This window comes from Quercus robur, chromosome 1 (assembly GCF_932294415.1).
Source record: "Quercus robur chromosome 1, dhQueRobu3.1, whole genome shotgun sequence".
NCBI lineage: Eukaryota > Viridiplantae > Streptophyta > Magnoliopsida > Fagales > Fagaceae > Quercus > Quercus robur.
In genome coordinates this window covers 6,587,247-6,614,291 of record NC_065534.1, presented here as the reverse complement: position 1 = coordinate 6,614,291, position 27,045 = coordinate 6,587,247, and the positions used below count along the sequence as shown (strand labels likewise).

General features: G+C 32.8%; 3 protein-coding genes across 4 annotated transcripts; 1 reads left to right on the top strand and 2 right to left on the bottom strand.

Moving 5' to 3' along the window:
• Window positions 1–1,409: 1,409 nt before the first annotated feature.
• On the bottom strand, window positions 1,410–2,068 carry LOC126718152 (histone H3.2). The gene has a single exon (XM_050420239.1). It carries the CDS (start codon window positions 1,987–1,989, stop codon window positions 1,579–1,581), a length of 411 nt encoding a protein of 136 aa, XP_050276196.1. The 5' UTR covers window positions 1,990–2,068; the 3' UTR covers window positions 1,410–1,578.
• Window positions 2,069–12,226: 10,158 nt separating this feature from the next.
• Window positions 12,227–16,520, top strand: LOC126718172 (glycine-rich RNA-binding protein 2, mitochondrial-like). 2 transcript variants are annotated; one of them, XM_050420261.1, is made up of 7 exons: window positions 12,227–12,430; window positions 12,538–12,623; window positions 14,544–14,713; window positions 15,274–15,342; window positions 15,433–15,539; window positions 15,654–15,825; window positions 16,134–16,520. In XM_050420261.1, exons 3-6 carry the CDS (start codon window positions 14,614–14,616, stop codon window positions 15,729–15,731), a joined length of 354 nt encoding a protein of 117 aa, XP_050276218.1. In that variant the 5' UTR covers window positions 12,227–12,430; window positions 12,538–12,623; window positions 14,544–14,613; the 3' UTR covers window positions 15,732–15,825; window positions 16,134–16,520. The 2 variants fall into 2 exon arrangements, with proteins under 2 accessions (XP_050276218.1, XP_050276224.1); XM_050420267.1 differs by lacking the exons at window positions 12,227–12,430; window positions 12,538–12,623; window positions 14,544–14,713 and having other exon boundaries at window positions 14,725–15,342; window positions 15,430–15,539.
• A 747-nt stretch (window positions 16,521–17,267) lies between these two features.
• Window positions 17,268–22,110, bottom strand: LOC126718186 (organelle RRM domain-containing protein 6, chloroplastic-like). Its single transcript, XM_050420280.1, has 3 exons — window positions 21,869–22,110; window positions 20,023–20,129; window positions 17,268–17,525 (listed from the first exon to the last, which is right to left on the bottom strand). The coding sequence occupies exons 1-3, from the start codon at window positions 21,945–21,947 to the stop codon at window positions 17,451–17,453; spliced, it is 261 nt and encodes an 86-aa protein (XP_050276237.1). The 5' UTR covers window positions 21,948–22,110; the 3' UTR covers window positions 17,268–17,450.
• Between the last annotated feature and the right edge of the window lie 4,935 nt (window positions 22,111–27,045).

Here is a 27,045-nt window from a genome sequence, read left to right as displayed (position 1 = left end):
TGACTTAGAGTTCGTTTGGATTGAGCTTATTTTTGTTGAAACTAAAAACTGAAACTGAAAATACTGTAGCAAAATAATTTTTAAATGTGTAAATAGTACCGTGGGATCCATTTTTAATTTTTTTCTGAATAAAGTGATTGTGGGTCTCATGAACAGTGCATGAACAGTATCGAAACAGTGACATTTGTCTCATGAACAGTAAATTATGTCTTCTCCCTGAAACGCGTGAAAGCAAAAAAAAAAAAAAAAAAAAACGCAATGCAGGATTCAACAAAAACGCTGAATCCAAATGGCATCTTAGTATTTAGCTCCCATATATTTTATGTAACTTGCGGTCTAGATGAGCATGAAAAGTTAGCAATTTTCTAATATACTTTTACGTGACTCCCGGTGTATGCAATGGTTGTGATAAGCAAAAACTTGGTCATAGTTGCTTTAAAGCCAGAATTAAATTGCCTATCAAATGATTTTGCTTTAAAAACTTGTATTAACTTTCAAATACGGAATCATTATCTTTTATTCATCCCCAAAGGAAACAAACGAAAATACAAGAGGTGAAATCCTAGTACAAGACACGGTATTGTCTTTAAGATTCGAATTGTAATGTCTCGTTCCATTTGAATATTGAATCACTCGAAACTAAGTTAAGTACATTGCACTTCTTTTTTAATCCAAATCTGTTTTAGTTGCTACCAAAGAATTCGCAAATCGGATAGACTTTGCATACAACCCAAGTTACCCAACTTGGAGGAATTCCTCCAATTGGGTTATGTAGCATCTTATAAAATTGACATCTGTCCTACTACAAAATCTTCAAACTCACTAAACCATAATTAGTACATTAAGTGTATGTTTGGATAGCATGTCTCACGTCTGCGTCCGCGTTTTCCTTTTTTTTTTTTTTTTTTTTTTTTTTTTTTTTTTTTTTTTTCCAGCCGCATATTGTTGACTTTTCAGTCATGAACAGTGACTTATATACTGTTCACGAGTCTCACAAACTTCATTTTTTATCAACTTTTTCATTAAAAATGAGTTCCACGGTACTATTTACACATTTAAAAATTATTTTGCTACAGTGTTTTCAATTTTCAATTTCAGCCAAATAAGTTCTATCTAAACAGACCCTAAATAGGTTAGGTGATGCTGAGTCAGGACACGTGTCAATTTTTTAGACTTGATACCTTAGTTACTCTTAAGAACATTTCCACTCAAACTAGTGACCTCCACTTCATGAATCACTGTTGTCAATGGATTATGCAATCCCTAGGAATTATGAATGTTAACATCCCACATCAATTCATGCACTGAGCCAATTTTCTTTGAATCAATTTAGCATCAAAGTAACATTTGGTTAGAACAATCACAATCCAACTAGAGCCAGTTTAAGATAAGGTGTTAGCATTTTGCAATTAAAAAAAAATCACGAAACTTGAATTTTTTTTTTAATACTAAATTCAAACATTAAAAACCATTAAATTGTTTTGCCCAAAACAGATTCACATCATCACAAACGCCTAATCAAAAAAACGACAAGTAGTAGTTTTTTTTTAAAGATCTAACCCTCTCGCCTATCTAATCCTAAGCCCTCTCGCCTCTGATTCTCCGAGCTAGCTGGATATCCTTGGGCATGATGGTGACTCTCTTGGCGTGAATGGCGCACAGATTGGTGTCCTCGAAGAGCCCGACCAAGTAAGCCTCGGCGGCTTCTTGTAGAGCCGAGACGGCGCTGCTTTGGAATCGGAGGTCGGTCTTGAAGTCCTGAGCGATCTCTCTCACCAGCCTCTGGAACGGGAGCTTTCGGATCAGAAGCTCCGTGCTCTTCTGGTACTTCCTGATCTCCCTCAGAGCCACCGTTCCTGGCCTGAACCTGTGTGGCTTTTTCACTCCTCCGGTCGCCGGAGCTGACTTACGAGCGGCCTTTGTTGCAAGTTGCTTCCTTGGAGCCTTGCCTCCGGTGGACTTACGAGCTGTCTGCTTGGTACGGGCCATTTGGAGAACGGTAAGATCTGTTTGGTTGGTGGGAAAAATGAAGAGAAAGTGTATTTGTTTGTTGCGATGCGAAGAGAAAGGGTTTGGAGTATTTGTACTTGTAGTGTGGTTTTTTTGGGGAATAGAGAGGCGGGAGATTGTGAAAAATTTTGGAGTTTTGAAAGTTTGAGAGAGAGTGAATTTGGAGCGTTGATTTGGGGGAGTAATGTACGGTGAGGATTGGTTTGAGGAGAGTGACGCGGATTGTAATCCGTGGCACTATGGATTGACCAATAGGATTTGTTTATGAAATCTATTCGCGGGATTTATTATTAGGCTGAAATTTTTAACCTTTTTTTTTTTTGAGGTAAATAGGTAGGAAATTTTTAACCTTTTGAAGCGGTGGAATTCTATGAATCTTTTGGTTTTTGTTTTTATTTTGGGAACACATCGGCGGTGACAATTTCAGTTTTCAATTCAGGTTTTGGGCATTGGCCCAGTTATTTTGGACTCTTCAAGATGTCCCCAAAATAGTTAAAGCTTCAACCCAATTTTTTTTTTTTTTTTTCGATAGTGATGAAAAATAGGGATTTGAAATTTTGAATTCTGGTTCTCCTTTAATTTAGGAAATCGACTTATGTCACTAAACTACAACGATCTTGACCAAGGCCTCAAAGAGTTAAACACTGATAAATTAGTTAAAGAGGAAATAACAATAAAATTAACTTTTAGGGCACCCATGTTAGACTTGCAAAATTACAAATAATTTTTCAGATAAATTATACTATCCTCTGTTAAGGTTTTGCAAAATTAGACTCCTTAAGAGTATTCACATCTCAAAATTCTATCTCATCATATTTTACAATCCCAAAAAACTATTTTATCAATTATACCATACAATTTTAGAATACTCTCAGCATCCCAACTTTTATTTTACAATACAACACATTAAAATAATATTTCTACACAATAAAACAATATATCCTAAAATCCAAATAAAAACAAAAACCCAAAACCCGGTGAGAGAGAGAGACAAGAATTGATAAAGTGAATAAAATATTAGTTTTTTTTTTTTTTTTTTAGAATTGAGCAACAATGCAATTCTACCTTTAGAATTGCACTATTGCAAATTTTTTTTGCAATAGTTGGTGTTTGCAAGTCCTGATACTGGGCTTGTTTGGTGCATTAATGCTAAAATTCTCTTACATATAGCATTTGCAATACCAAATACGAATGCTCTAACATTCTAAGAAATAACACTCTCACCCTTAAGATTTATATATAAATGCTATACATAAGTCAATGCAATTTCAAACTGTTACTTTTCTAACAAAACATCTCATTTTTGAAAAAAGGTTTTCACCCAAACTATGAAAGAAAGGAAATGATACTTCCCTTTAGATTTGTAAACATATGGTACTCCCCTTTACAAACTTATAAATCATTTCTAGATATTAAATATTGTGCTGGAAGAGTAGAAGTGCCATTCCAAGAAATGTTTGGGAGTGGGGCAAGTGTCATTTTATGAAGCATTTTGGAAAACTATGAGTAATTTACATATATGAACAAAAAAAACTAGTGCAAATAACTTTTCTTTACTTTTTCAATCAATCTAATAAACACACTCAAAAAATGTGAACTCTGTTAGTCTCACCACTACCACAATTAAAATTCCAAATTATGATATCACATCAAGTCAGGCAATTTACCATCTCTCTCATTTACAAAGTCAATTTCACCGCATGCAAATCACAGCCCAAATAATCACATTGTCAACCATTAAAGCTAGGTCACCATTTGCATCAAACAATCAAGCAAAACAAACACACACAACGTGCAATGCAATTTTAACCGAGGCCGACCTAAGGGTAGGTTCTAAGTCATTGTATTGTAGGGTGGGTTTGTTGTTTCATTGTTTCCCATAGCTAGGAAGTTACACCTCCCAACTTGTAATGTAATGAACATTACGTTGGTCCAAACGGCATGGTCTATTTTTTACAGTCAACAAGAAATGATTCAATGACTTTAGACTATGAGTTGGTGTGTTCGCCACTGGGTACCCGAATCTAATGAAGATCGGTGATCCATGGTTACTACCACCACAAGTTGTTGAAAAGGGGTGCATACATATTGTTTAGATGGCACACACTATGACAGTTAGGGAAAGATTTTAACAAACAATACAAACAAACTATCTCTTTTTTCTTTAAATGTGCAAAGCACGAACTTAAGTGTTTCATACCCGAGTTCCACAGATAGAAATCGTGTCTATAAGACTCAAGTTCAAAGAACAAAATCCAGTCTAAGAAACTCAAAATGTTAGTTTCCCAAATAATTTGGAAACGTTGCTAACCAACGAGATTGTTTGAAGCTTGGTGTTATTTTCCAATTTTTCCCAGTTTATAGTTATGTTCACTTGAGCTAATGTAAACAACGAAGCAAATATATCTACTTAATTAATAGAAAAATATTCTTTCACATGGTTACCTAAAAAAAAAATTGTGAAGTTGTAGGTGTTTGAGAATCAAAACCTTTAATTAATTATTGTTTAGAGGTTCATGATTTTAGTGGTGTTGTATAATATTCATAGAGGGAATTTAGTGTTCAAATTAACCCTCCCCACTTGTTGGGAGAGAAAAGAACAATTGTTGGAAATGCAAATTTTTAAAACAACAATTTTGGATAGAAGAAAGGAAGTAAATTGATTAAACCGGAGACTTTAAGAATAAAATACTAATTTGCAAATTGATGGTTTCTTATAACTTTGTTCACTATGTATGTTTTATGGAGAGGTCAAATGAAATAATATTAGAGTTTTAGGATATAATTTATTAATAAAACATAGAATGCAATTATATTTTCATAATGATACTTGTTGTATAAAATTATGAAATTGACACAATCAATATTTAATTTAAATTTAAATCTTTGATTTTTATGTCAAATCTCTATTATAAATATATGGATTCTATTAAAATGTGCAATGAAGAAAATTGCTTGACATATGATGACTTGAGATTAGTAGTAATATACTAATATATAAAAGAATACTTTATGCACAATTGACATTCTTTTTCGCTAAAGAAAAAAAAAATGATAGGTGGCTCTGCTGTGTGAAAGATCTTGTCTCAACAATCATAATGACCATAATAACATCTATTCTTCCTCTTTTCCAGCCTGTATCCTATATTTTTTTCATCAACATTAAAATTTCGATCTTTTATCTCAAAAGAAGAAAAAAAAATATATCTGGCAGGACTTAAGATCCTGAAGACTCGCAAGCTTGGAGGTCATCAAAACATGGTGCAGACTGCAGAGTCTTCATCTCCTTATACATTGAAATCCTACCTTTTCAGCTAATTCTGGCACAAGATAGTTGAGAAAAAACTAGTTTTATGTTTTAGATATTAATTTTAATTAACTACTAAATTATATTGACTTGGACTTTTAGTGATGTAGTATAGACACATAAATGTGATCATTCAGCATGTGAATAAACGGGTAATGAGGCACTCAACCCAAACAAAAAACCAGGGTAATGAGGTATTTCATTCTAATCAACTATTCAATTTGATTCAGTTGAGGCTGTCAGAACTGTAATTACAGTTCAGATTAGCAATGTCACCATGTCAGCATCAACCAATTGAGCCTACATCAACCTATATAGCCAATTACCTATAGATGATGGTAGCATTATTGAATTCTTAACCTGGTAGAAATAAATGTAGTGGAATGAAATGTATAGAATATAAAAAAAATGGAAAGAAATTGAAATGAATTATAGAGAGATATCAAAGAAAATACAAGTATGAGGAAAACCTTATTTTGGCTGAAGAAATCTTTGCAATTTCTCATAAAGATGAAATCTCAGCACAAAATCAACACACACACACACACAAAACACAGCACAATTTAGGCCCTGTTTTTTTTAAGGAAGAACATGTCATTGTTTAAAAGGTTGTTCAGCATGGTACTATAAGAGGAAGCCAGAAACTTGAGGTCCCCCTCACCATCAGAACACACAGCACTCCCTGGAACACTGCTAGGTGCGTAAATCTGGGACTGCGGACTGCCAAAAAAACAAAATTATGAGCTTCTAAGTTCTCGGTAAAAAAACAAATGTGAAATATCTTCATGTTATATTCAATTACCAGCCAAAAAATCTTTTAAGTCGCCAACTGCAACAGAAGACTCATCATCCCTGCATATAAACATATTATAGTTTAGTGATCAAGCCAGCCTCACAAATAATACAATAACATCAATCCATCAAAAAAAACACAACTCACAAGTAGGGGTTGTTTTTCTTCACTTTTTAATCCGATCCATCTATAAAGTTCATAGCATCCCTGCAGCAGTGTTCATAATATCAATATGATTTTCTAGAAAAAAAGAACAAAGAAAAAAAATAGAGATATTAAAACTTACATGAAAAGAAATTTTTTTCCGGTTTTTAAGATTTTATTAGAACAAGCAGCTTTCACCTGAACCAGAAAATAATCTATATTCTATATATATATATATAAAACCGAAACTTTTAAAACTCCCACAATTTTCCACGTCATCACTATTTTCTTTTTCTTTTATTTTAGATTCTTTTTATTTTTGGTTTTATATCTTATCAAGTATTACAATAGTTTAGTTTAAATAAAACTCTATTAGATATATGTTTCAAAAGCTTGAAAATTCTATTTCAACTAAAATTCTATAACAAAAATTTTCACAAATATAAACTTCTGCCAAGGTTGAAACCCTTCATACTCACTCAAATTTTCACAAAGAAAACACACATATCAAATTGAAGCCATAGTAGGAAGCAAGTTGATTCTTCAACGAGAACAAATTCTGAAGTACAAAGGCCACCTAATCGCTTTTAGTTTTGAACTCAATTGTCTTATTAACAACAAAGTCTATGAATTGCAGTGATGGACAGTCGTCCACAAATAACATCTACGCAAGGGCTTGATGTTCTTCTTAATTATCTCATATAATTGTAGGAATTATTTTATTTAAAAACAATTTTATGTCATTTATGTTGCCTTCTGCATAACCCTAAATCAATGTTGAAAGGTTGTGTTTTACAACCATCTGATCTTGGTAACCAAACCCTGCACCTATGATTGTTTATGATTATTTTTGTTCATTGTTTGTAGTTTAAACCCATTAAAACTTAGGGGAAATTACACTTTACCACCCTAAACTATGCGCTATATTACACTTTACACCCTAAACTATCCGATTGCACACTTTGCACCCTAAACTATCACACTTATCACGCTTTGCACCCCAGTGTTATTTTCACCGTTATATTTAACAGAATCATGCTGCATGTGACAAACACATGCTTCTTGCTTAGGTAGAACAAAATTGAAAGACTAAAACACCCTTCATCCTCTCTTCCTCACTCTTTCTCAAATTTCCATTTGTGGTATGAGAATATGAATCGGAAAATCAAAGAAAATTAGACTTATTTTATGACTGAATTCTCATCTTTTGAAACAAGGACCTTAAGTTTTCATCATAAACGAACCACATGGTTTTAATTGAGGTGGATTTTTTCTAGGTAATCGAGATGAGGGCATATGTGATCCATTCCCGGAGGGATGGCCGGTGCGCAGGTTGCTAATATGTATAATGTTGGAATGACAGGTTAAATCAAAGTTTTTTTCATTTATCTTTGCCTTAAAAAAGAAGTCATTTTCTGAATAACAAACTGTCATGGATATGGTGGCTTGAATTCTAGGACAAGATGGCCCAAGATCCTTCGATGGAGGAGGAATTTCACTCTACTGCTAATGATATTGCAGTATCCTTCAAATCATTTATAAATAGTAAATTAATTGTTTTATTTATTTTTTATGATCTGTAAATAAGTATTAGCAGGATGTTAGGTTGTTTGCTTGCAAACAGAAGACTCATCTGGAAATATGTAGTCAAAGCCGGAATCTTCTCTTATTAAAGCCATATTATATTTGGAATGAGTGTTTCCTTGATTCAAGAAGGCATTTTTGACTTTATGTGGGAATTAAGTCAATGCATAATTCGGTGAATCTTGGCTCATTTGAGATAAGTTCTGCTTATTGTACTATTTTTTAATTGTTTGTTAGTTATAATGTATTTTGTTGAATCTTGAATGCAGTGCAAGATGTGGAAAATTTTGGGTTTTATTTTAATTTATTTTGAGAAAGGGTGTTTCAGTATTTTAACTTTATTCCACCTAAGCAAAAAGTATGTGCTTGTCATATGTAGCAAAATTTTGTTAAATATAACAACAAAAATAACACCGGGGTGCAAAGTGTGATAAGTGTGATAGTTTATGGTGTAAAGTGTGCAATCGGATAGTTTAGGGTGCAAAGTGTAATTTAGTGCATAGTTTAGGGTGGTAAAGTGTAATTTTCCCTAAAACTTATTGCTTAATGGTATTTCATGGTTTTTTTCCCCTTTACTTTTTCTTTCAAGGTTGCTAGGAACACAACCTAACATGTGAATTTTTTTCATTGTTTAAAGTTTAGACCCATTAAAATTTAAAACTTATTACTTTATAGGTTCAAACAATGACTTCTTTATCAAATTGTAACACAAATTGAAGTTATACAAGAGAAATTCATGCAATAATGTAGTTTCTTAATCAATTTAAAATTTTATAAAATCATTTTAGTTTATCACATAAATAGATAGGTTCCCGTGCATAGCACGGGTTAGCGACTAATTTAGTTAAAAGCATATGTCTCATGTTAAAGAGTGTGAGGTTATGACATGTGGCACATTTCTTAAAGTTATTTTTATTTAAGATTCTAAATCAACAAAGTTTGTATTTATATCAAAGTATTAATTCATCAAATTAACCAATAGAGTAAATGCATATATTAATTATCTATAGTTGTGCATTAATTATTTATATCAAACGAATTTATATGATTATTTTTATAAACTATATATAAGATCATTTTTAGTTGGAATAATAATAATAAATTTAGAATATGACTTTCTTATTCATGTTTAGTTGTGTTGACAACAATTGACACAAAAGCCATAAAAAATTAAATATTTATGAATTCACTAAAATAAATCTTAGTACTTTAAATTTCCTAACTCCTTCAATCACACATAATATATATATATATATATATATATATGTGTGTGTGTGTGTGTGTGTGTGTGTAATAGAATAAATATATTTATTTTGTTATAGCATAATGAAATTTTAATATAAATTTTCTAAGATTTATATGAGAAACAATTTATTTTATGTGAGAAACAATTGAAACACTATATCATGCAACAATTGAAGCAATGTCCAATAGAAAGGGGAAAAAATTAGTAACACGTAATCATGAATGTTAAAAAAAAAAAAAAAATGAAGGATATATGCATTTTTTATTAGGCATGAAACATGCTTATCTATTAACCACTATATCATGCAATTTTTAATTTGTGAACACACATATATATAATGTGATTTCTATTTTGTCTATAAAATAACTAAATATTACAATTTTTTACAAGGAAATTTATTCAAAATTTTTTTATACATCGATAGTTGGGGGGTTTGAATCATGAATATTTCTATAGGAAATTGAGATGCCAACCAATTAATATACAAAATTCTTGATATATTTATTGAAATATTAGAGAAAACTAATAATAAGTTACACCGCACATCGTGCGAAAATTTAGCTCATTTATAAAATGAATGGATTTGTAAGAATAAGAAAACGTTACTTACACATTTTACTCCCAATACTTTGTTGCACTTCAAGCGGTACACATTAGAAGTTGTAGCAGTTTCATATGTGCTTTCAAGTACATACTGTGTAGGGCCATCTATTATAGAGTCAACACTACCGACAACAAATTTTATAAAACTAGGAATTAAAGTCTAGATCTCGTAAAGAGTAAACTGCTCATTTTTTGTCTATAAATCATCGACAAAATAAAATTAAAAAATAATCTTATATTTTGTTACAGATTGCAAATAGCTTTGATTCATGTCCAATTAAAATGCGGGTCTGTTGAAAAAGGAAAAAAAGAAAGTCATATATATGTCCTAACATAAACTGCACTGCATCTACTGCAAAATCTACTTCTAAGAACATTGAAGGAATAGGTGGAGTGTGTGGAAACACAGACTCATTGGAAATGGCATGGCGGGTGATATAAATTTTATTAGAAGAGAGATCTAGACAAATGTATCCTTGGTAGCCCAAAAAGACACTTTTGTGAACTTAGATTAAAGCTTATGAGAATTATAAGGTTTCACTTCCATATTTGATTCGAAGAATTTGGTACCAAATTAATTTCAAAAAGTGTTTTGAAATGAAGGAAAACATAAAAACTTCAGATTTAATTTTTTTAACAGAAATATCCAACTAAAATTGCTCTCCTACTTTTCTCTGAATAGCTCTTCAAACATGCATCTACTTAAAATCTTATGTTCCACTTTTTGTAATAAATTGATCATTTTTGTTAATTTTTTTTCTTAAAATTTTAAAGAAGATGACAAAATTGTGCTTCTGTTAGTTAGCAAAAGAAGGAACGAGTTTGCCAATTAGAATGGTTTATCCCCATTGGAAAATTTGCCAATTATGAAAATTTATCCCTATCAAATTATTTTTTTCTTTTTCTTTGAGTAAAAACATTTTCACACCAACTGGAATAAGCACCTTGAGCAGCAAATTATAGGAACAAAGAAAAAAATTAAGTCAAAGCACAAAACCTAGAAACAACACCAAAAAACAACAACAGACACAAAATACTCCATTTCACACACAATTCCTCTAGAAATATGATACAAACAAGTGGAGAATTCAATAGTCATAGGCCCAAAATAAAAAAGGAAAACAAGAATTATGTATGGGAACTTCTACAAATATAGGCACTCCTAGAGAGTGCCATATAATCCTTTTCCTTATAGCCATCTATTTGAAATGGCACTAGGACAGAACTAATTCCCTCCTCTTTAAAATGGTCTATTTCTAAACCCTTTGTACCACTCCAAACTCAAAATGCAATAATACCCAAAATGCTACATAACAAAATCGAGCAAATACATATCATACTATAGGTTTCATCAAATGCCTAAAAAAACTGTATCTCATCAAGAAACCAAGTATATACACTGGGTCTGTTTGAGATCCGTTTATTTTACTGAAACTGAAAACTTTTTGTTAAAAGTACTGTAAATAAAAATAAAAGTTAGCTAAAATAGTACAGCGGGACCCATAAATAGTACCGAAAAGTGCAGTGGGGCCCATGAATAGTTTCAAAGATAAGCTGAATAATAAAATAAGTTGGCAAAAATAATTTTTGCCAAACTCACACTCAATATAAGAAGATTAAACTATTCATCGAGAAGATTAAAGGTATGAAGCAATGTAAAGAATTTATTCATCAAGAATTTATAGCTATTCATCAAGAATTTATTAGCTATTCATCAATAATTAAACTATGAATACAAGAAGATTAAACTATTCATCAAGAATTTATTAGCTGAACACAAATAAACAAATTTTTGTACATTTTAGTGCAAAGGAGAAGCAACAAAAAGTATGGATTTGAAAATCAAACAAACAAAACGGAAATTAAGGGAAAAATATATCATCTACCGTATCAAGGTTTTCTCTCTAATATAGATCTTGTGTCTGTGTCCAATATTCAAAATAAAAGTCACAAGCATTTCTTGATTTTTAGTTCCAAAGGGATTGTGATGGTTTCTGTGAGAGTGTTTTTTTTTTTTTTTAGCACACAGGCCTAAGGATCCTGGGCTAAATAATTATAGTTTGGTGGACTGGGTTTTGGTTCACCACAGCTAAAGGGTTGTTTAAGAACCAAGTGGTGTATAGGACATTTATAATTCAATATGCCGCGATATACATTAGATACATATCTGTGTATGTATACATTGTATATGGCACAAATACAGCCAGGGTACAAGGGATACTTTTTTTTTTTTTTGGGATAAGTAATTCATGGAGTTTTTTTTGAAAAAGAGAGTTACTTCATGTTCAAGATGATGAACATAAAGTATCTTCAAAAATTACAAAGAATAAAACTGAAAATCCAAGATAATTGTGAAATACCAAAATAAGAGTACAATGTGTAAAACCCCAAGCCCAAGACCACACAAAAAAGTACGGATCAATAATGATTTCAATAAAAATAAAAATAAAAAAAGAATTAGGGTTTAGTGTAGACACAATATCCAGTACTTTAGAACATTAGACTTCAATTTTTTATGTGCAATCATCTGTCATGATTTTTTTTTTTTTTTTTTAAATATTTTTTATTTAAATGTTGAAGCCGCGTTTAACCAAAGAAACCACTCTCAAAAAAACTCTCAAGCTACCTCTCGATCCAACCTCTCTGAAAAACTCTCAGACCACTCTCAACTCTCAAAAAGCCCTGACTTCCACCCTCTCCGAATCTCCTTCCTCCCTCCGCTCCATTCCCTTCTCATCGATCGGTAACACACACACTCTCTCTCTCTCTCTCACACACACACTTTGCACTGTCTCTGTATGCGATGACTTTTTATAGGTTTGATTCACTGATTTTGAGTTGGGTTTGCAGGCATTTGTCCATAGAGAAGAATCGGCGCCGACAAAGCCTTGGGTCTCTCCCTCTCACTCAAGACACTCTCACAAGGCCGACTAACAGTAAGTTTTGTAAATTGTTTGTTTTGATTTGTGTTTTAGGGTTTCGATTTTAGGTTTAATTCATTTTTGGATAGATCTTTCATGTAAAATCTGTATAGATCTTTAAACAACTAATTTACTCAAAGGGTCTGATCTTACTTGTTACATAATATCTTCAATTACTATTTCAATGACACTAATTTCTCTTTCAATCCCATCCTCCTCCATCAAAGTGAATAAAGTTTATTTTGATGTTGGAGTCTGATTCAATTTTCTTGTTAAGAAAGGTAGTTAATTTTTTTACGAATACATACTGGAGAAAAAAATTAAAAAAAATTTCCAAGTTAGTGTGTAAAAAGATCTGAGATTGCAAAGGCTAAGAAGTTTGCTATAATCAAACAAAATAACTCAGTCTGCTTGGTCATAATACATGCATGTGTATGCCCCTATTATACATTACAAACATATTCCCATTTTTTCACATGACAATCTATCACTGTGTTACCCAAAATTCCCATAATATTCTACCTTGATACCATAAAATACAAATGTTTGTGATACATGTTCCTATGGATTGGAGTAATGGGGGTAGAGTCATATCACCTTCCTCTGCTTTAAACTATCTCATCTTTTTTACCACAAGACTAATTGCATCATCATTTACTTTGTTAATTATGCTTCTGGACTTGGTTCAACCCAAGACATCATTCTAGTTGCATAGGTCATCGTTGACTGTGCTTGGGTCATTTTTTAACCCATATTTACTTAACATATGTTAGAAAAAGTGAATTAAACACAAAGGACTAATGCAATACAACACCAAAGACTTCAACTTGCAAACAAACCGCTGATAAAACTTCTAGTTCTATGTCCACCCCAACGTATATAAGAACCAAAAATCAAGCAACTATAATAAAATTCAAACTTTCCTCTTTCTTTTTTCTATTTTTTTTTTTCAATCCATTAAAGTTTCCTCATCAGATCTTCACAAAACCATTACAAACTTATCAAAATATCAACTCATAACAAATTGAAACATAAGAATTACAAAAAACCAACTAAATAAAATCACTAAAAAAAACACAAACTTATAAACAAAATCACAAAGCATAAACACAATCACATTAAAAAAAAAAAAAAATCCCAAAAAACATACACCAAAGAAACATAATATTCAGTTGAGTCAACTATAGAAAAGGGTGTAAGGAAACCAAAACAAAAAAAACAAAAAACAAAGAAATTGGGTCCAACTATAAATGAACATAGAAATGAAAAAACATAATTTAAAAATTGAAACTGGGGTGCTCTATGGGGTGTTACAGAAAGACAGAGATACCTATACACAGAAAAAATTTGAACTTTTGTTAGTGGAATATATATAAGCCTGGGATGTTGAAAGGAGACAAACAAGGAGGGATTTTGACAAAAAGGTAGGGACAAACGGGATTTTGACAAAAGAGTAAGGTTAACGGACTTTGTTCTTAGAGAGAGGGGATGACTGAGGGTTTTCTGGCCACCGATGAGAGGAGCGTCTTTGGTAGAGTGAGGGTTTGGGTGTTTGAAGGAGGAGAGTGTTTGAGTGTTTTGTGTTTGAGTGAGTGTTTTGTGTTTTTGAAAACGTGTGTGAAAGTGTTTGAAATTTTGAGATTTTGATTGTTGAGAAATCGAGTTTCTGTAACTCGAGTTTGTATTTCCACGTGGAAAATTTGTCCATGTAAGGTGTTTTAAAACTCCAGTACTCAAGGATTAATAGCTCGAGTTCCACCATTGAAATCGAATTTTAAAAACCTGAGATGCTAGTTTTCCAATTTGTTTTGAAATGTGACAACTAACAAAATTCTTAGAGATTTAAGGTTAAATGGGAAAAAAAAATTCAAATAAAATATTTAAACGTTATCTTATTTATTTTTGCTACTTCCTTTGAAACGACCACCGTTTTAGCTTTACACTCCAGTCAAAACGTCAGTGTTTTCTCCGCCGGTAGTGTTCGTCTTTGCAACGATAACAGCAAATGCAGTGCTTGAAAGATGGTGTTCGTATTTGCCGTACGACGTTCCGTTCAGGCAGATGGTTGTGGGCCCGCCACTCTTCCACCAAGTTATTTGTTGGAGGTCGTTTCTAACTTCCACTTTTCAATTTATCTTTATCTTTTTTTGAATTTTCAGTATCAAACTCATATTCCTAAAATTGCTCGATTGAGAAAATTATTAATTTAATTGAGATCTATTTGCTATCAATTTTCTCTAGTATATGTAATTCCAGGATGCGAATATAAAATATGCAATAGTTTAAAATTTTGGCTGAGCGCACATAATTTCTGTTGGTTTGGGTTCCAAAATGGTATAAATAATTAGGTTCAGTGGTTTTAGTGTTCATTTGATATATATTAAGTTTCTGGGTCCTGTGTCCTACACTTAATCAAATGAGAGAGGCCAATTGAATTCTCACATGCCCAAATGGAATACACAAATCAATAGGTTTGGCATAACAAGTTTTTCAGGATCAGGATTCTCTATAGTTAACTCCTTCGTGGAGTTGTTAAAATCCTAGCCAGTCATGAGATTAAATTAATGGTTCAGATTTTGGGAGTCTTTTTATTTCCTGGTCTCTTGAGAATATCAGTACTTCATGGCCGAATTTTGTAAGAGTAATGTTAAGTTTTGGATTATAGGACTTTCCTATGATACTAATGAAGCTGTTCTAAAGGATGCTTTTGGACGACATGGTGAGATAATTGAAGGTAATGTAGTAGATTATTTGGTTGTAACTTATTACTTATGCATGACCATGAATTTACTTGAGGGTGTTATGCTCTTGTCATATTTAGCAGTTAAAGTTATATGTGATCACGTCAATGGAAGATCAAAAGGGTATGGGTTTGTGCGGTTCACTTCTGAAACTACTGCCACCATAGCTCTAAAAGAAATGGATGGTCAGGTAAATTTACTTTGGCATGATATTATTTATTTATGCCTTGCAAAGAGCCCTGTTAAGGGCCTAATCTCAAAGCGAAATTAATGTGATTTACTAGCATCTTATGATCCTCTTCAGATGTTGGATGGCAGAAATATCCGTGTCCATTATGCACACCGGGGGTCGCAACTTGGATCTCAGGTACAAGCACTTTGAGGCATGGAGGAAGGTTGGGACTCAGTTCTGCTAACATTTTGTGGCTATAGCCATGAGATTAATTGATGAAGCTATAAGCTATCTCATCTGTTGGGTAGGTCATTTTTTATGCATTAGAATTTAAAACATTGAAAGGGTATCAAAGTTGCAGTATCACATTCTAAATGTCAAATAGCTCTTTTCATACTTCCTTGTGCCAATTAAATACTGAAAAAAGAGGAAAGAGGGTGGGGGTGGGGGGGGTCACTGGCTGAGTTTTTGTGCCTACCTCACTGCTATGGCCATTTGCTTGATGGTATGATGGAATCTAGGGATTCAGATCTTTATCTTTGGTGGTTGGCCAGGAGGTAGAAACTTATCATAAATTCCTTTAATTTGAGCTTATGCATGTATTGTATGTAGGTGAACTGTCATGGTTGCATCTCCAAGTCTTCATGTGTTTCAGAAGTAAATGAGAAGCTGGATGCTGCTAAAGGTTGACTCAATTCAGTGGACTTGCAGCTGGATCCTATACATGTTACAGCCTTGGCATATTGTTAACTACAAACAAACAAACCTGTTTCTTAAAGAGACACTTTCAAGAGGATGAATTTTTTCCATCCTTTTTGAGGATTTTGGAATTTGGAGTGTAAAATCTCCCTGTGCTAACGGTTTATCTGTTTATGGAAGTGGTTTATCAATAATTCCTAAATTGTCCATTTTAGCTTAAGGGTTGAGCACATAAAGGGCTCTAAGGTTTTTGAAAGTTTAATATAATATTTTGCATTTAGCATGTTTTATTCGCAACCATATTCACTGTTAGCGGTGAATGAAAACTTATTTTGCTTATTTCAGCAGGGATAGTTGCGTTGAGGCGAATCACATCATGGCCTGAAAAGTCTTAGAAGTTATACGTAGATAGTGTCGATAAATTTATATATTTCTTCAAGAAATTAAGTGAAATTTGTGTTCTGAATCTTGTATTGCAATACAAATAGCATAATGTTAAAGGTACCAAGTAGGGTAAAGCTATTCCCCATTCCACCTTAATTTTTTTTATTTTTTTTGAACCCGGGCAAAGGTGTGGGAAAATTTTAATGATTTCCAAATTTGTGGTAATTTGAAATACATTTCATAAGTCACTGTACTAATATCCTTTACATGTACAATTAGTGAGAACTTTAGCCTGCTCAAAGTCGGGATAGTTATCCATCTCTTGATGCAGTAACCTCATAACTACTACTTTTCTATTTCCAATCAAGATGTTTTTGCACTCCTTTATCTTAGGGTTTACAGTTTACTACCTTAAGGCTCCTAAGATCATCTAGACTTCGGAACACCATTTACCCCTTTATATTCCAAAAGCATAAAAATCATGAGTAGATAAGGTGCCCCACTTCAACTGATCTTTAACTCAATAAGAACCATATCAGTATTTAATAAACACAACTTGCTTTTTGGTAAATAATAAGAATCAGACGATATTGCACATTGCTCGTGTGGTGTAACAAGTTCAAGCAAACTAAAAGTTGTTCTAGAAAGAAGAAATTAACTAGCATGCATTCTAATTTCCAAAGAAATATGCATATTATTTCTTTCTTTTGGTAGCAAGAAGAGAAGAATTGAAAAAAATTGGGGGGCTACTTTGTTTTACACTATCTATTAGTCATTTGACACTAAATCTCAACGGCATTTGTCACACAGATCTCCGCATGGAGCCAAAAAAAAAAAAGAGCCTTATTATTGTGAGCTAGCATCCTCTCCAGGTTTTTCAGTCTTTGCAACTTCCACAAATATCAGTCTTCCATCAACTATCTGTGCAAGAGTAAAGAAAATAATAAGATAAACTGGCATTTGGTGCTTTGAAGACATTAAATATGAAGTTAAGCACAAAATGCAGCAATGTTGATAAAATTTGAGCTTTTACTGCATATTATGGAAGGTTAAAAGTTAAAACTCCAAGTAGTTGCCATGTAGACTGAAAAACAAACAAACAAAATACACTATACTCCAAAATTATGGAATTTCTTTTTATTTTTTATTTTTCTGCTGGATATGAAAATTTGAGATGAAAAAGCTGCTACAGGCTAAATGAAGTAATGATCTTGGTAAGGCTATTTCCATCAAGACCATACAAACAAAAGAGATGCAAAACAAAATCTAATACATATTACTCTATAATTACACTTCAGCAAAAATACATAATAACACCCACATCTACTATCAGTCAATCACTAGGGCTTGAACTCTTTTAGCCTTTGTGAATGAAGTAACATAAGTTCACATGCCCACCTTAAAGACGAGATAAGATTTATTTATTTTAAAATTTTTAATTTAATGCCTACTTACAGTGAATAAATATTCAATCAAAATCCAACATTTTTCTATCTTAAAAATCATCACGAATGATTAAAAATAATGGAACAACATTGAACAGCCATTATGTACTAACATTTTAAAGCATAATGACCCGTTGCCTCCGACTGTTAAATAAGTACATATGTTCAAAGTCACAGTGCTCCAGAGGTCTCATCACAGGTGAAAGAATATCCTGTGCCTGTTGTATACAGCAGGTACTCTCACAGCACATGGGCCTCATACACTGGTGGGCCCCACATGTTGTGAGAGACCTGCTACATGCAGTGGGCATAGGATATACCTTCTCCTCATCACAGTCATATTCATGGATTATATAATAATGACAAATTTTCAAACATAATTAGCCTTAAAAAAAGAAGTGTTACCATGTTTTTGGTTCTGGTATGCATAATGCTCATCAGCAGAAGAATGGAAATCAACTACCATAAACCAGAATGTTATGACAAAAATTTGTTCTCACTTAAATGTGTGCCAATTTATTGGACTTTTTATGTAAGATTTCCATTTAGTACAAATTGGCACAATTTAAATATTTAAGTACAACATAAATGTTTGCCAATTTATTAGACTTGGTACGTAAGGTTGAATTTTCTTTTCTTGAGCAGATAAGATTGAATCATTAACATCTTTGAATGATGATATAGGCCAACAAAAAGGAAATGAATTTAAATACTTACATACAGAGATACAATTCCTAACAAGATAAGTTGGGGGTATCTGGGGCTCTCTTCTTTTTATTTTTTTTATAAGTAAATGTTTCAATGATTAAACACAAAGGGGGCGTAATCCATGTACACAGGTACACCAAAATTAAGCACTACAAGTATAACTGTCACGCATCTCAGCATATGGGCAAAATAGAATAGAGCAGAAGCATTCATTTACTCAAATAAAGATTTAAGGAACAAAAGCTTCAGATTGAGAATGAGTTTTTCACATCCTTCAAATTTCTAGCATTTCTCTCGCTCCAAATGCACCACATGAGACAACTCCAAATCACAACATAGCTGCATCCAAACCTGCCTTGGCAACTCGCTAAAAGCTCCACAACGCACCCCCCTTGGCATAACCTGGTGGGCCCCAAAAAGAAAAAACACCATACTCCAACTCCTCTTAAATGACTGAATATCTAAAATGATTGGACAAGCACTCAAAGCAGAAGGGTGCATCCTTTCTCACTTTCTCTGGGTCCAGACACCAACTACAGTTCTCTGTGGTAATACCAAATTACTAATTAAAAGATCATATGAATCTTCAAAAGTCTAACCCGGCATGAATAAGCTCTTTCATCTAAGTTGGACATTAAAGTTTTTTTTTTGGATAAGCTCGGACTTTGAGCTAAATTCATAGAAGAAAAACCCCTCCATAGCTATTGCAAACCTCAAATTGCTATGTATTGCACTAAAACAAACACGACAATGCATTTGCTCTAATCATAGTTAAATACTTGCAAGAGTGTCAACCTCATTTTCTCAAAGACCTTAATTATGTGTTTTGACTTCTTAAGAATTTCTTCTGATCATCCATTTTCCTTACCTTCATCTTCCCCTAAAATATGATTATGAACCAAACAAACGTTCAAACTACTCTTCCTTTCATTTTCCATAGGTAAACACATCTCAGGCACCCATACAGATGAACTTCATGACCTAAAACTGCACCCTCTTTTATGGGGGGAAGAGATCCATTCGGTCCAAATTACTAAGAACACCAATCAATGATAAACTAAAAAAGAAATTCCCTATTCCTAACTATTGGAAAAACCCCATCAATTTACTATTATACGCAACACCCAATCAGTAATTTGAATATTTAACCCAGACATTCTAATAAAACCAGATTAAATTACATATGGATTTGCATTAGAATTAATTGTAATAGTATTTTAAGTTAAATAATTGAGTTCTATAACGCAGAGAGAGAAAGATGATACCCTGCCATTCATGGCCTTCAAAGCCTTCTGAGCCTCTACCTCTGATTCGTATGTGACAAAGCCAAAACCTTTGGGCCTTTGGGTTCTTGGGTCTTTAACTAACCTAGCTACAGAAAAAAGTTAAAACAATCTCAGAGAGAAAAAACCAACCAAATAATATTCCTTCCCTACTAAAAAACAAGAACAAAAATCTATCTATACTAACAAAAGAATAACAAATCATTTACTAAAAAGAGTTCTCTACTCAGCCAAAGCAAATGACTCGTGCATTATTACTATGCGTTTAATATAACATTTTGGTTGTTTATTTGTGACAGAAAATTATACGTTTGGGACTTTAGGATTTGGATGTTGTTCTGTTGTCTAGCTCTATCAAAAGATTTAAAATCATATTAGTTAGGATTATGATCAACCCAAAATCACATTAACACATATCAAAAGATTTAAAATCAACAAACAAATTAAATATAACAAGTTAAAGAAACTATATTAAGAACTCATGTAAATCATGTTAAGCATAGGAGGAGTTCACAAAAAAAACACTCGCCCTACTTAGGATCATGAGTTCGAAGTTTTTAACCGATCTCTCAGTGCCTACAACACAAAGATTAAATTGAAAGAACAAAGATAATAAACACAATAGTTTTGGGTAATCACAACTCAAGAACAAGATTAGTTTCGAAAAAGATTTTGAAAAAAATTAGAAAACAAACTTTTTTCCTTAGAACTAACTAAAAAGAGGTTTTTTGATGATTAAGAAACATGCTAAGGTCCATGTGAGTGTTTTAGTAAATATGATTAGATTTTAGAAAAGTGGATTGGAGGTACAAAAATAACTCTCTCCAGCTAAGGTTTAGATTGGAGACATAAGGTGAGTATTTATATATGTAAACTAGGGTTTTTGAGCCTTTTTGGAGGGTCTTGGACGTTACAAAGAGTAAAGTTTTGAGCCCTTAAAATTGAGTTTTTGAGGTTCTAAAATTGAGCATGTGCACATAGAATCCTAAATTCCACTGCACTGTCGACCCAACTTCAATCAGCCATAACATACTCATTTTAAATCCAAATTATACAAAATTTATGTTAAAATTGAAGCTCAGGATGTATTCTTTCCAATGAAGTAAAACATCACTAAATATTATTTGTGTGTCAAAAGTTATAACCAAAATAATGAGTTAATGTCATTTTTCAGCATCGTTTTCAAAACGATTTGAACACTTTTGCGTTGTGATTACCTCCGAACTATTAAGAACTATTTAATTACCATTGGTTGAAGTATGTCAAGCTCATCATTGTGGTCAGGGACCAAATATTTTATTAACAAGTACAAAATGGAACTTCACCATTATAAGTATAATGTAGTTCAACATCTAGACTTCTAAAAATTTGTTAAATATTTGTTAATTATGTTAATTGCCAGTAAAGAGTAAGAGCATCTCCAATAGGCTCTTTAAAGCCAATTATGGAGAGTAAACACACAAAAAAACCCCTCCAATAGCCTCTCCATCTCCAATTTTTTTTTTTTTAGATTTGCTACAGTAGCTCTCTTGAACTGGAGAGCATCCTAGCAATTACTATAGCAACTCCAAACATATTTCACACTTAAAATAATCACTGGTTGAATAAAATAATAATTCTTTCTCTCTCATCCCTTTTCTCTTTCGTTCTTCACTCTCTCGTGCTTCTCCTTCTCTATCTCAACGGTTACAAACTAAAACATACCACAATCAAACCAAAACCCAAAAAAAAACTAATCAAAACAAAGAGAAAATACACTCTTTCATATAAAATAAAACTAATCAAACCAGAATAAAAAATAAAAGAACATGTAGAACGCCGATCTGACCAATATGGTGACTAAGCTGCATGTTCTTAGAAGTGGGGAGGAGGACGAGCGGTGATGGAGTGAACCAAACGGCGTGCATGAACACGAATTTAAAAGGCCAACTCTCTCTAATCTTTGTTCTCTGCCAGTGATCTATGTGTGTATGAGAGAGAATTCGTTTGTGTGAGATAGAGGGAGAGAAATTTGTGTGTGTGTGTGTGTATAAGAGAAAGAGAAAGAAAGAGAGAGGGAGAAGTGGAAATATGTTCTGGAGATCAAGAACTAGAAAAATAAAAAGTAAAAAAAAAGTGAAGATAGATATAGGGGTAGGTGTACGTGTGTGGAAGAGAAAAAAACAAGAGAAAAAAATAAAGAAAAAACGTATGGATGAAAAAAAAAAAAAAAAAAAACTAAAGAAAGAAAGGAAAACTAATATAAGGAATAAGATATCAAAATTGAGTAACATTACAACGATATTTTCACAATACTTTCATAATAAATTTTAAGTGACAGATTGTTATTAGTTGATATTGGTGAGTAAAAAAATAATTTAAATGGTAAGTTCAAATTAGAACTAATAACAACTTACCATATAAGATTTTGTTGTGAAAATATTACAAAAAAATGTTAGAAATGCAACATTTCTCATTAAAAAATATATATAATTGTTAATGTTGTTTGGAATTTGAAAAATATAGATGAATGAAGAAATATTAAAAAAAGAATAAAGAAATAATGAAGAAATAATATTTTAATGGAATAGAGAAAAATATGGAGAGTCTGTTAGAAAGTGTATTTAAAAAAGTGAGTAGGTAAAAGAAAAAGTTACTGTTCATTCTCCAAACAGTACAAAAATTTAGATGGACTGTTGGAGATGCTCTAAGGACTATAAAATCAATGACCTACTATTTTGTTTATAAAGTAGTTGTACTTGGAATGTATTTACTCTTCCACTTACTACTGCAATTATTTCAAACAAGCATTTTCAATCATAAATATTATACAACTAAATTTCACAACAAAATGGAAGGTGCAATTCTAGTCTTTCTAGAGGGAATTTTGATTTATGCATTAAAGGAAATTGTTGTGAAATTTAGTACAAAATTAATCATAGATGATTTCAGCATTCAAAAGAGTATCAAATTCCATTTTGATATATCATAAATGATTGAGTTGAAATATATTAAGAAAATTTTATATGTACTTTTTTTTTGTTTATATTTTATTAATACTGAATAAGTGAACTACTTATTTTACTTTCAATGTTATTAAATTCCTTATTTTTTAATGATAAAAAATGTTGTTCATGTTATGGCCTTCCAAATTCAAGTTCATAAACCGGAATATCAAGTCGTCATTTGCAACAACCATAAGATCATTATTTCATACATACAATACAATTAATATAAATTTTTTAGAACTTGGATTATAAACTCACATTGCTTAAAATAGTTTGATACATTGAGTGCTTCATACACAGATTCACCAAAGATCGGAATTGAAATCAATCAATGACAAATGAAATCTACAACTAAATCCAAGAGAGAGTTAAAAACAAAAACCTAAATTTGTACTTGATAAACGCGGAGTGCGGAGTGAAACGATTGGAAGCCGGATCCACATCAACAACATCCCTTGCTATAGGCAGCGGCTACAGTGCTCTTCGCATCGGAATTGACGGTGGTTACAGAAGGCTGATCGGAAGCCTCATCGGTTGGTTCTTCCTCTTCTTCTTCTTCGAGGCGATCTGATGGGCGTGACAGCAGCAGTAGTGTCATCGTCTAGGGTTTGTTTAGGGTTTTCTTTTGTAGTAGTAGTAGTAGGGTTGAGGTTGAGTTGGTTTGATGAATCGGTGACCATTGTGAGAGAGAATCGGAGATGGCACCTCTGATCGCTTAATTCTTTCTCATCTAAGTTTTTGATTTTGATTCTTCTTCTACTTCTTTTTCTGGAAAAATCAAAAAAGCAAAAAGATCTTTTTAGCGTAACTGGAAACAAAGAGTTTTTTTTTTTCTTGATCGGAAACTATGGGTTCTGTGTAGTTTTCTTAGATTTTTCTCTCTGTACCTAATCGACTCCTCTCTCGCTCTCTGTTTATCAGAGTCTCTCTCAGTCTCTTTCAATTTAATGGTGTTTCTGTTTTTAAACCGTGTGCACGGTAAATGGATAAACGTATGCTGTTTTGTAACTTTAAATTGCACACGTGTCAGGATTTTAAGTGGCCATTTTTCCTAACATGGCGCTACCTCTTTAACGCTTCTGCTATTATATATAAGACTAGTTGCTAACCCGTGCGATGCACGGGAAAATTTTTAGTAACTATAAGATTTCAACAAATCAAATGCTTTAAAATTTGAAAATCTTAAAGAACTTACATTAGCATTCATCAATTTGTTTACAAAGCCAAAGCTAAATAGATCTACAAATTGTATTCTCATATCCTCTGTCATTTGAAAGGTGACAGGATTCTTTTCATTATGGTTTGCATCCTTCTATCCTTCAAAAGCTTTAATAAGTGTCATGTGGTCACTGCATAAGAATGTGTATAAGGTTATACAAAATTCTATCATTATAATCAACATCCTAAAGCTAATATTCAATCCAAAAATGTGTAACCAATGTTACATATTAGAGTGTTGTAGAGGGCAAAGAGAAGAGCAAACATTTTCTTACAACCACGACCATATGGCTTAGAGTTCTAACCATTATTCTAAGGAACCCAACAATATCAATAACCCAAAAAGTATTGTTGTGATACATTTACTTTAGGACAAATATATTCAAGCAATCAAAATCAAGCAAATCTATCTTAAAATTACAATTTCAGACACAATCACACAAACCCACTATGAAATTCTACTTAAATTGTCTATTGCTTTCATTGAACTATTTGATTAACAAAAATACAAACATCACTTAGAGTAAGTAAAGCCAATAAAAATCACCAAAAAAGGAAAACCATCTTGCTGGAAACATCACAAAGACCAATAAATTAGACAGAAATATAAAATTAATTAAACTCATTTCCAAACATGTATCTATGAAAAACTCAAAAATATATAACAAATTTTCTTCTATCTTCATTTAATAAAAAAAAAATGATAAGAAACTATTATTCTAACTTTCATTAATTGCACTTATATGTATCGCTTTCATCAAACTATTTGATTAACAGGCATACAAATAGCACTTAGTGTAAGTAAAGCCAATAAAAATCACCAAAAAAGGAAAACTATCTTGCTAGAAACATCACAGAGACCAATAAATTAGACATAAATATAAAATTAAACAAACTCATATACTAACACATATCTATGAAAATCTAAAAAATATATAACAAATTTTTTTTCTATCTTCATTTAGTAAAGAAAAATGACAACAAATTGTTATTCTAACTTTCATAAATTTTTTTTTTTTTTATAAGTAATAAAAATTCATTGATATCAAAAAGAGAAAGACACCCAAGTACACTGGGGGTATACAGGGGAGAACAAATCAAAAACGAACATTACAAAAATCAAGAAAATCCAAAATAGAAGAAAACTGATGGTTTCTCCACATAGAGAACCAATCAAGTAAGGTTCTAAAGAAAAGAAGCTTGAGATCGGGCATGGAACGCTCATTGTCTTCAAAACACCTACTATTTCTCTCCTTCCAAATACACCACATCAAACAGTGAGGAACAACCATCCAAATATCTCCATTACGATGGCGGCCAAAACGACCTTGCCAGCAAGCCAAAAGCCCAACAACAGAAAATGGCATAACCCAGCAAACTCCAAATAACCCAAAAACCATATCCCACAACTCCGAAGCAACCGGGCAATGAAGGAAAAGATGGTCAATAGTTTCACTATTACACTTGCACATATAACACCAATCCACAATGCAAACCTTTCTTTTCCTTAAGTTATCAATTGTCAGGCATTTCCCCAAGGCTGCTGTCCATACAAAGAAAGCCACTCTAGAGGGAATTTTTTGCTTCCAAATGCTTTTCCAAGGGAAAAACTGCTCACTATGGCCAACTAGAAGATGGTAATAAGCACTGACCGTGAACCCCTTACTCTTACAAGGCAGCCAACATCTCTTATCTTCCCCGTTCCCCCTTACAGGAGTGCAATAAATGGAATTGATGAAGCTTCTGAAGGCTTCCAATTCACGATTATGCACCTCCCTACAAAACTGAAAATCCCAATGGAGGACTCCATTGGTGAACCTCATTAGATCCGCCACACTTGCCTCTTTGTTACAACAAATCCTATATAAATCAGGATAGTGGTCTGCGAGAGGAGAAGATCCACACCAACGATCTAGCCAAAACTGCACTTTTGATCCATCTCCAGTTTCATACATAATGAACCGAGATAAAGAATGCCACCCCCTTCTAATATTTTTCCACAAACTAACTCCATAAGGACCAGAGAAAGAGCTAGAACACCAACCACCCCAATCACAACCATACTTCACCTCTATCACTTGACGCCATAGAGCATCCCTCTCTTGCCCAAATCTCCATAACCACTTCCCTAATAAAGCTACATTGAAGGTTCTCAGGTTCCTAATCCCCAACCCACCTGAAGAAAGCGGAGTACACACTGAAGACCAATTAACCAAATGAAATTTGGGCTCATCTCCTAGGCCACCCCATAAAAAGTCCCGCTGAAGTCTAGCAATTCGGTTAGCCACAGAAGCAGGAATAGGGAATAAAGAAAGAAAATAAGTAGGGAGATTAGAAAGAGTACTTTTAATTAAAGTGACTCTACCTCCCTTGGATAAGTATGATTTTTTCCAACTTGCTAATTTTCTTTCCATCTTCTCTAGAATAGGATTCCAAATAGACTTGTCCTTAAATTTTGCCCCCAAAGGAAGACCCAAATATTTCATTGGGAGAGACCCTTGCTTGCAGCCTAAGACAGCCACCAAAAGATCCATGTTATGAACTTCCCCCACAGCCACTAGTTCAGACTTATCCAAATTTACCTTTAGACCAGACACAGCCTCAAACCAAATGAGCACCATACGGAGAATCAAAATTTGATCAATATTAGCATCACAAAAAATCAGAGTATCATCAGCGAAAAGGAGATGGGAAACCATCAAAGATCTTCCAGAAGAAGCACTTACACTAAAACCTGACAAACGGCCTTCATGGACAGCCTTATTCAACATTCTACCGATGGCTTCCATAACCAACACAA

What these genes read in the sequence shown, in the direction of transcription:
- LOC126718152 (XM_050420239.1), bottom strand. Translation starts at nt 1,989, where the DNA reads ATGGCCCGTACCAAGCAGACAGCTCGTAAGTCCACCGGAGGCAAGGCT.
- LOC126718172 (XM_050420261.1), top strand. Translation starts at nt 14,614, where the DNA reads ATGCAGTGCTTGAAAGATGGTGTTCGTATTTGCCGTACGACGTTCCGT. An exon ending in CACCAAGTTATTTGTTGGAG is followed by an intron (nt 14,714 to 15,273) that starts GTCGTTTCTAAC and finishes TTTGGATTATAG; the next exon opens with GACTTTCCTATGATACTAAT. An exon ending in TAAAAGAAATGGATGGTCAG is followed by an intron (nt 15,540 to 15,653) that starts GTAAATTTACTT and finishes GATCCTCTTCAG; the next exon opens with ATGTTGGATGGCAGAAATAT.
- LOC126718186 (XM_050420280.1), bottom strand. Translation starts at nt 21,947, where the DNA reads ATGCACGCCGTTTGGTTCACTCCATCACCGCTCGTCCTCCTCCCCACT. An exon ending in GCAGCTTAGTCACCATATTG is followed by an intron (nt 20,130 to 21,868) that starts GTCAGATCGGCG and finishes TTTTTTCTGTAG; the next exon opens with CTAGGTTAGTTAAAGACCCA. An exon ending in TGAAGGCCATGAATGGCAGG is followed by an intron (nt 17,526 to 20,022) that starts GTATCATCTTTC and finishes ACTCTTGCACAG; the next exon opens with ATAGTTGATGGAAGACTGAT.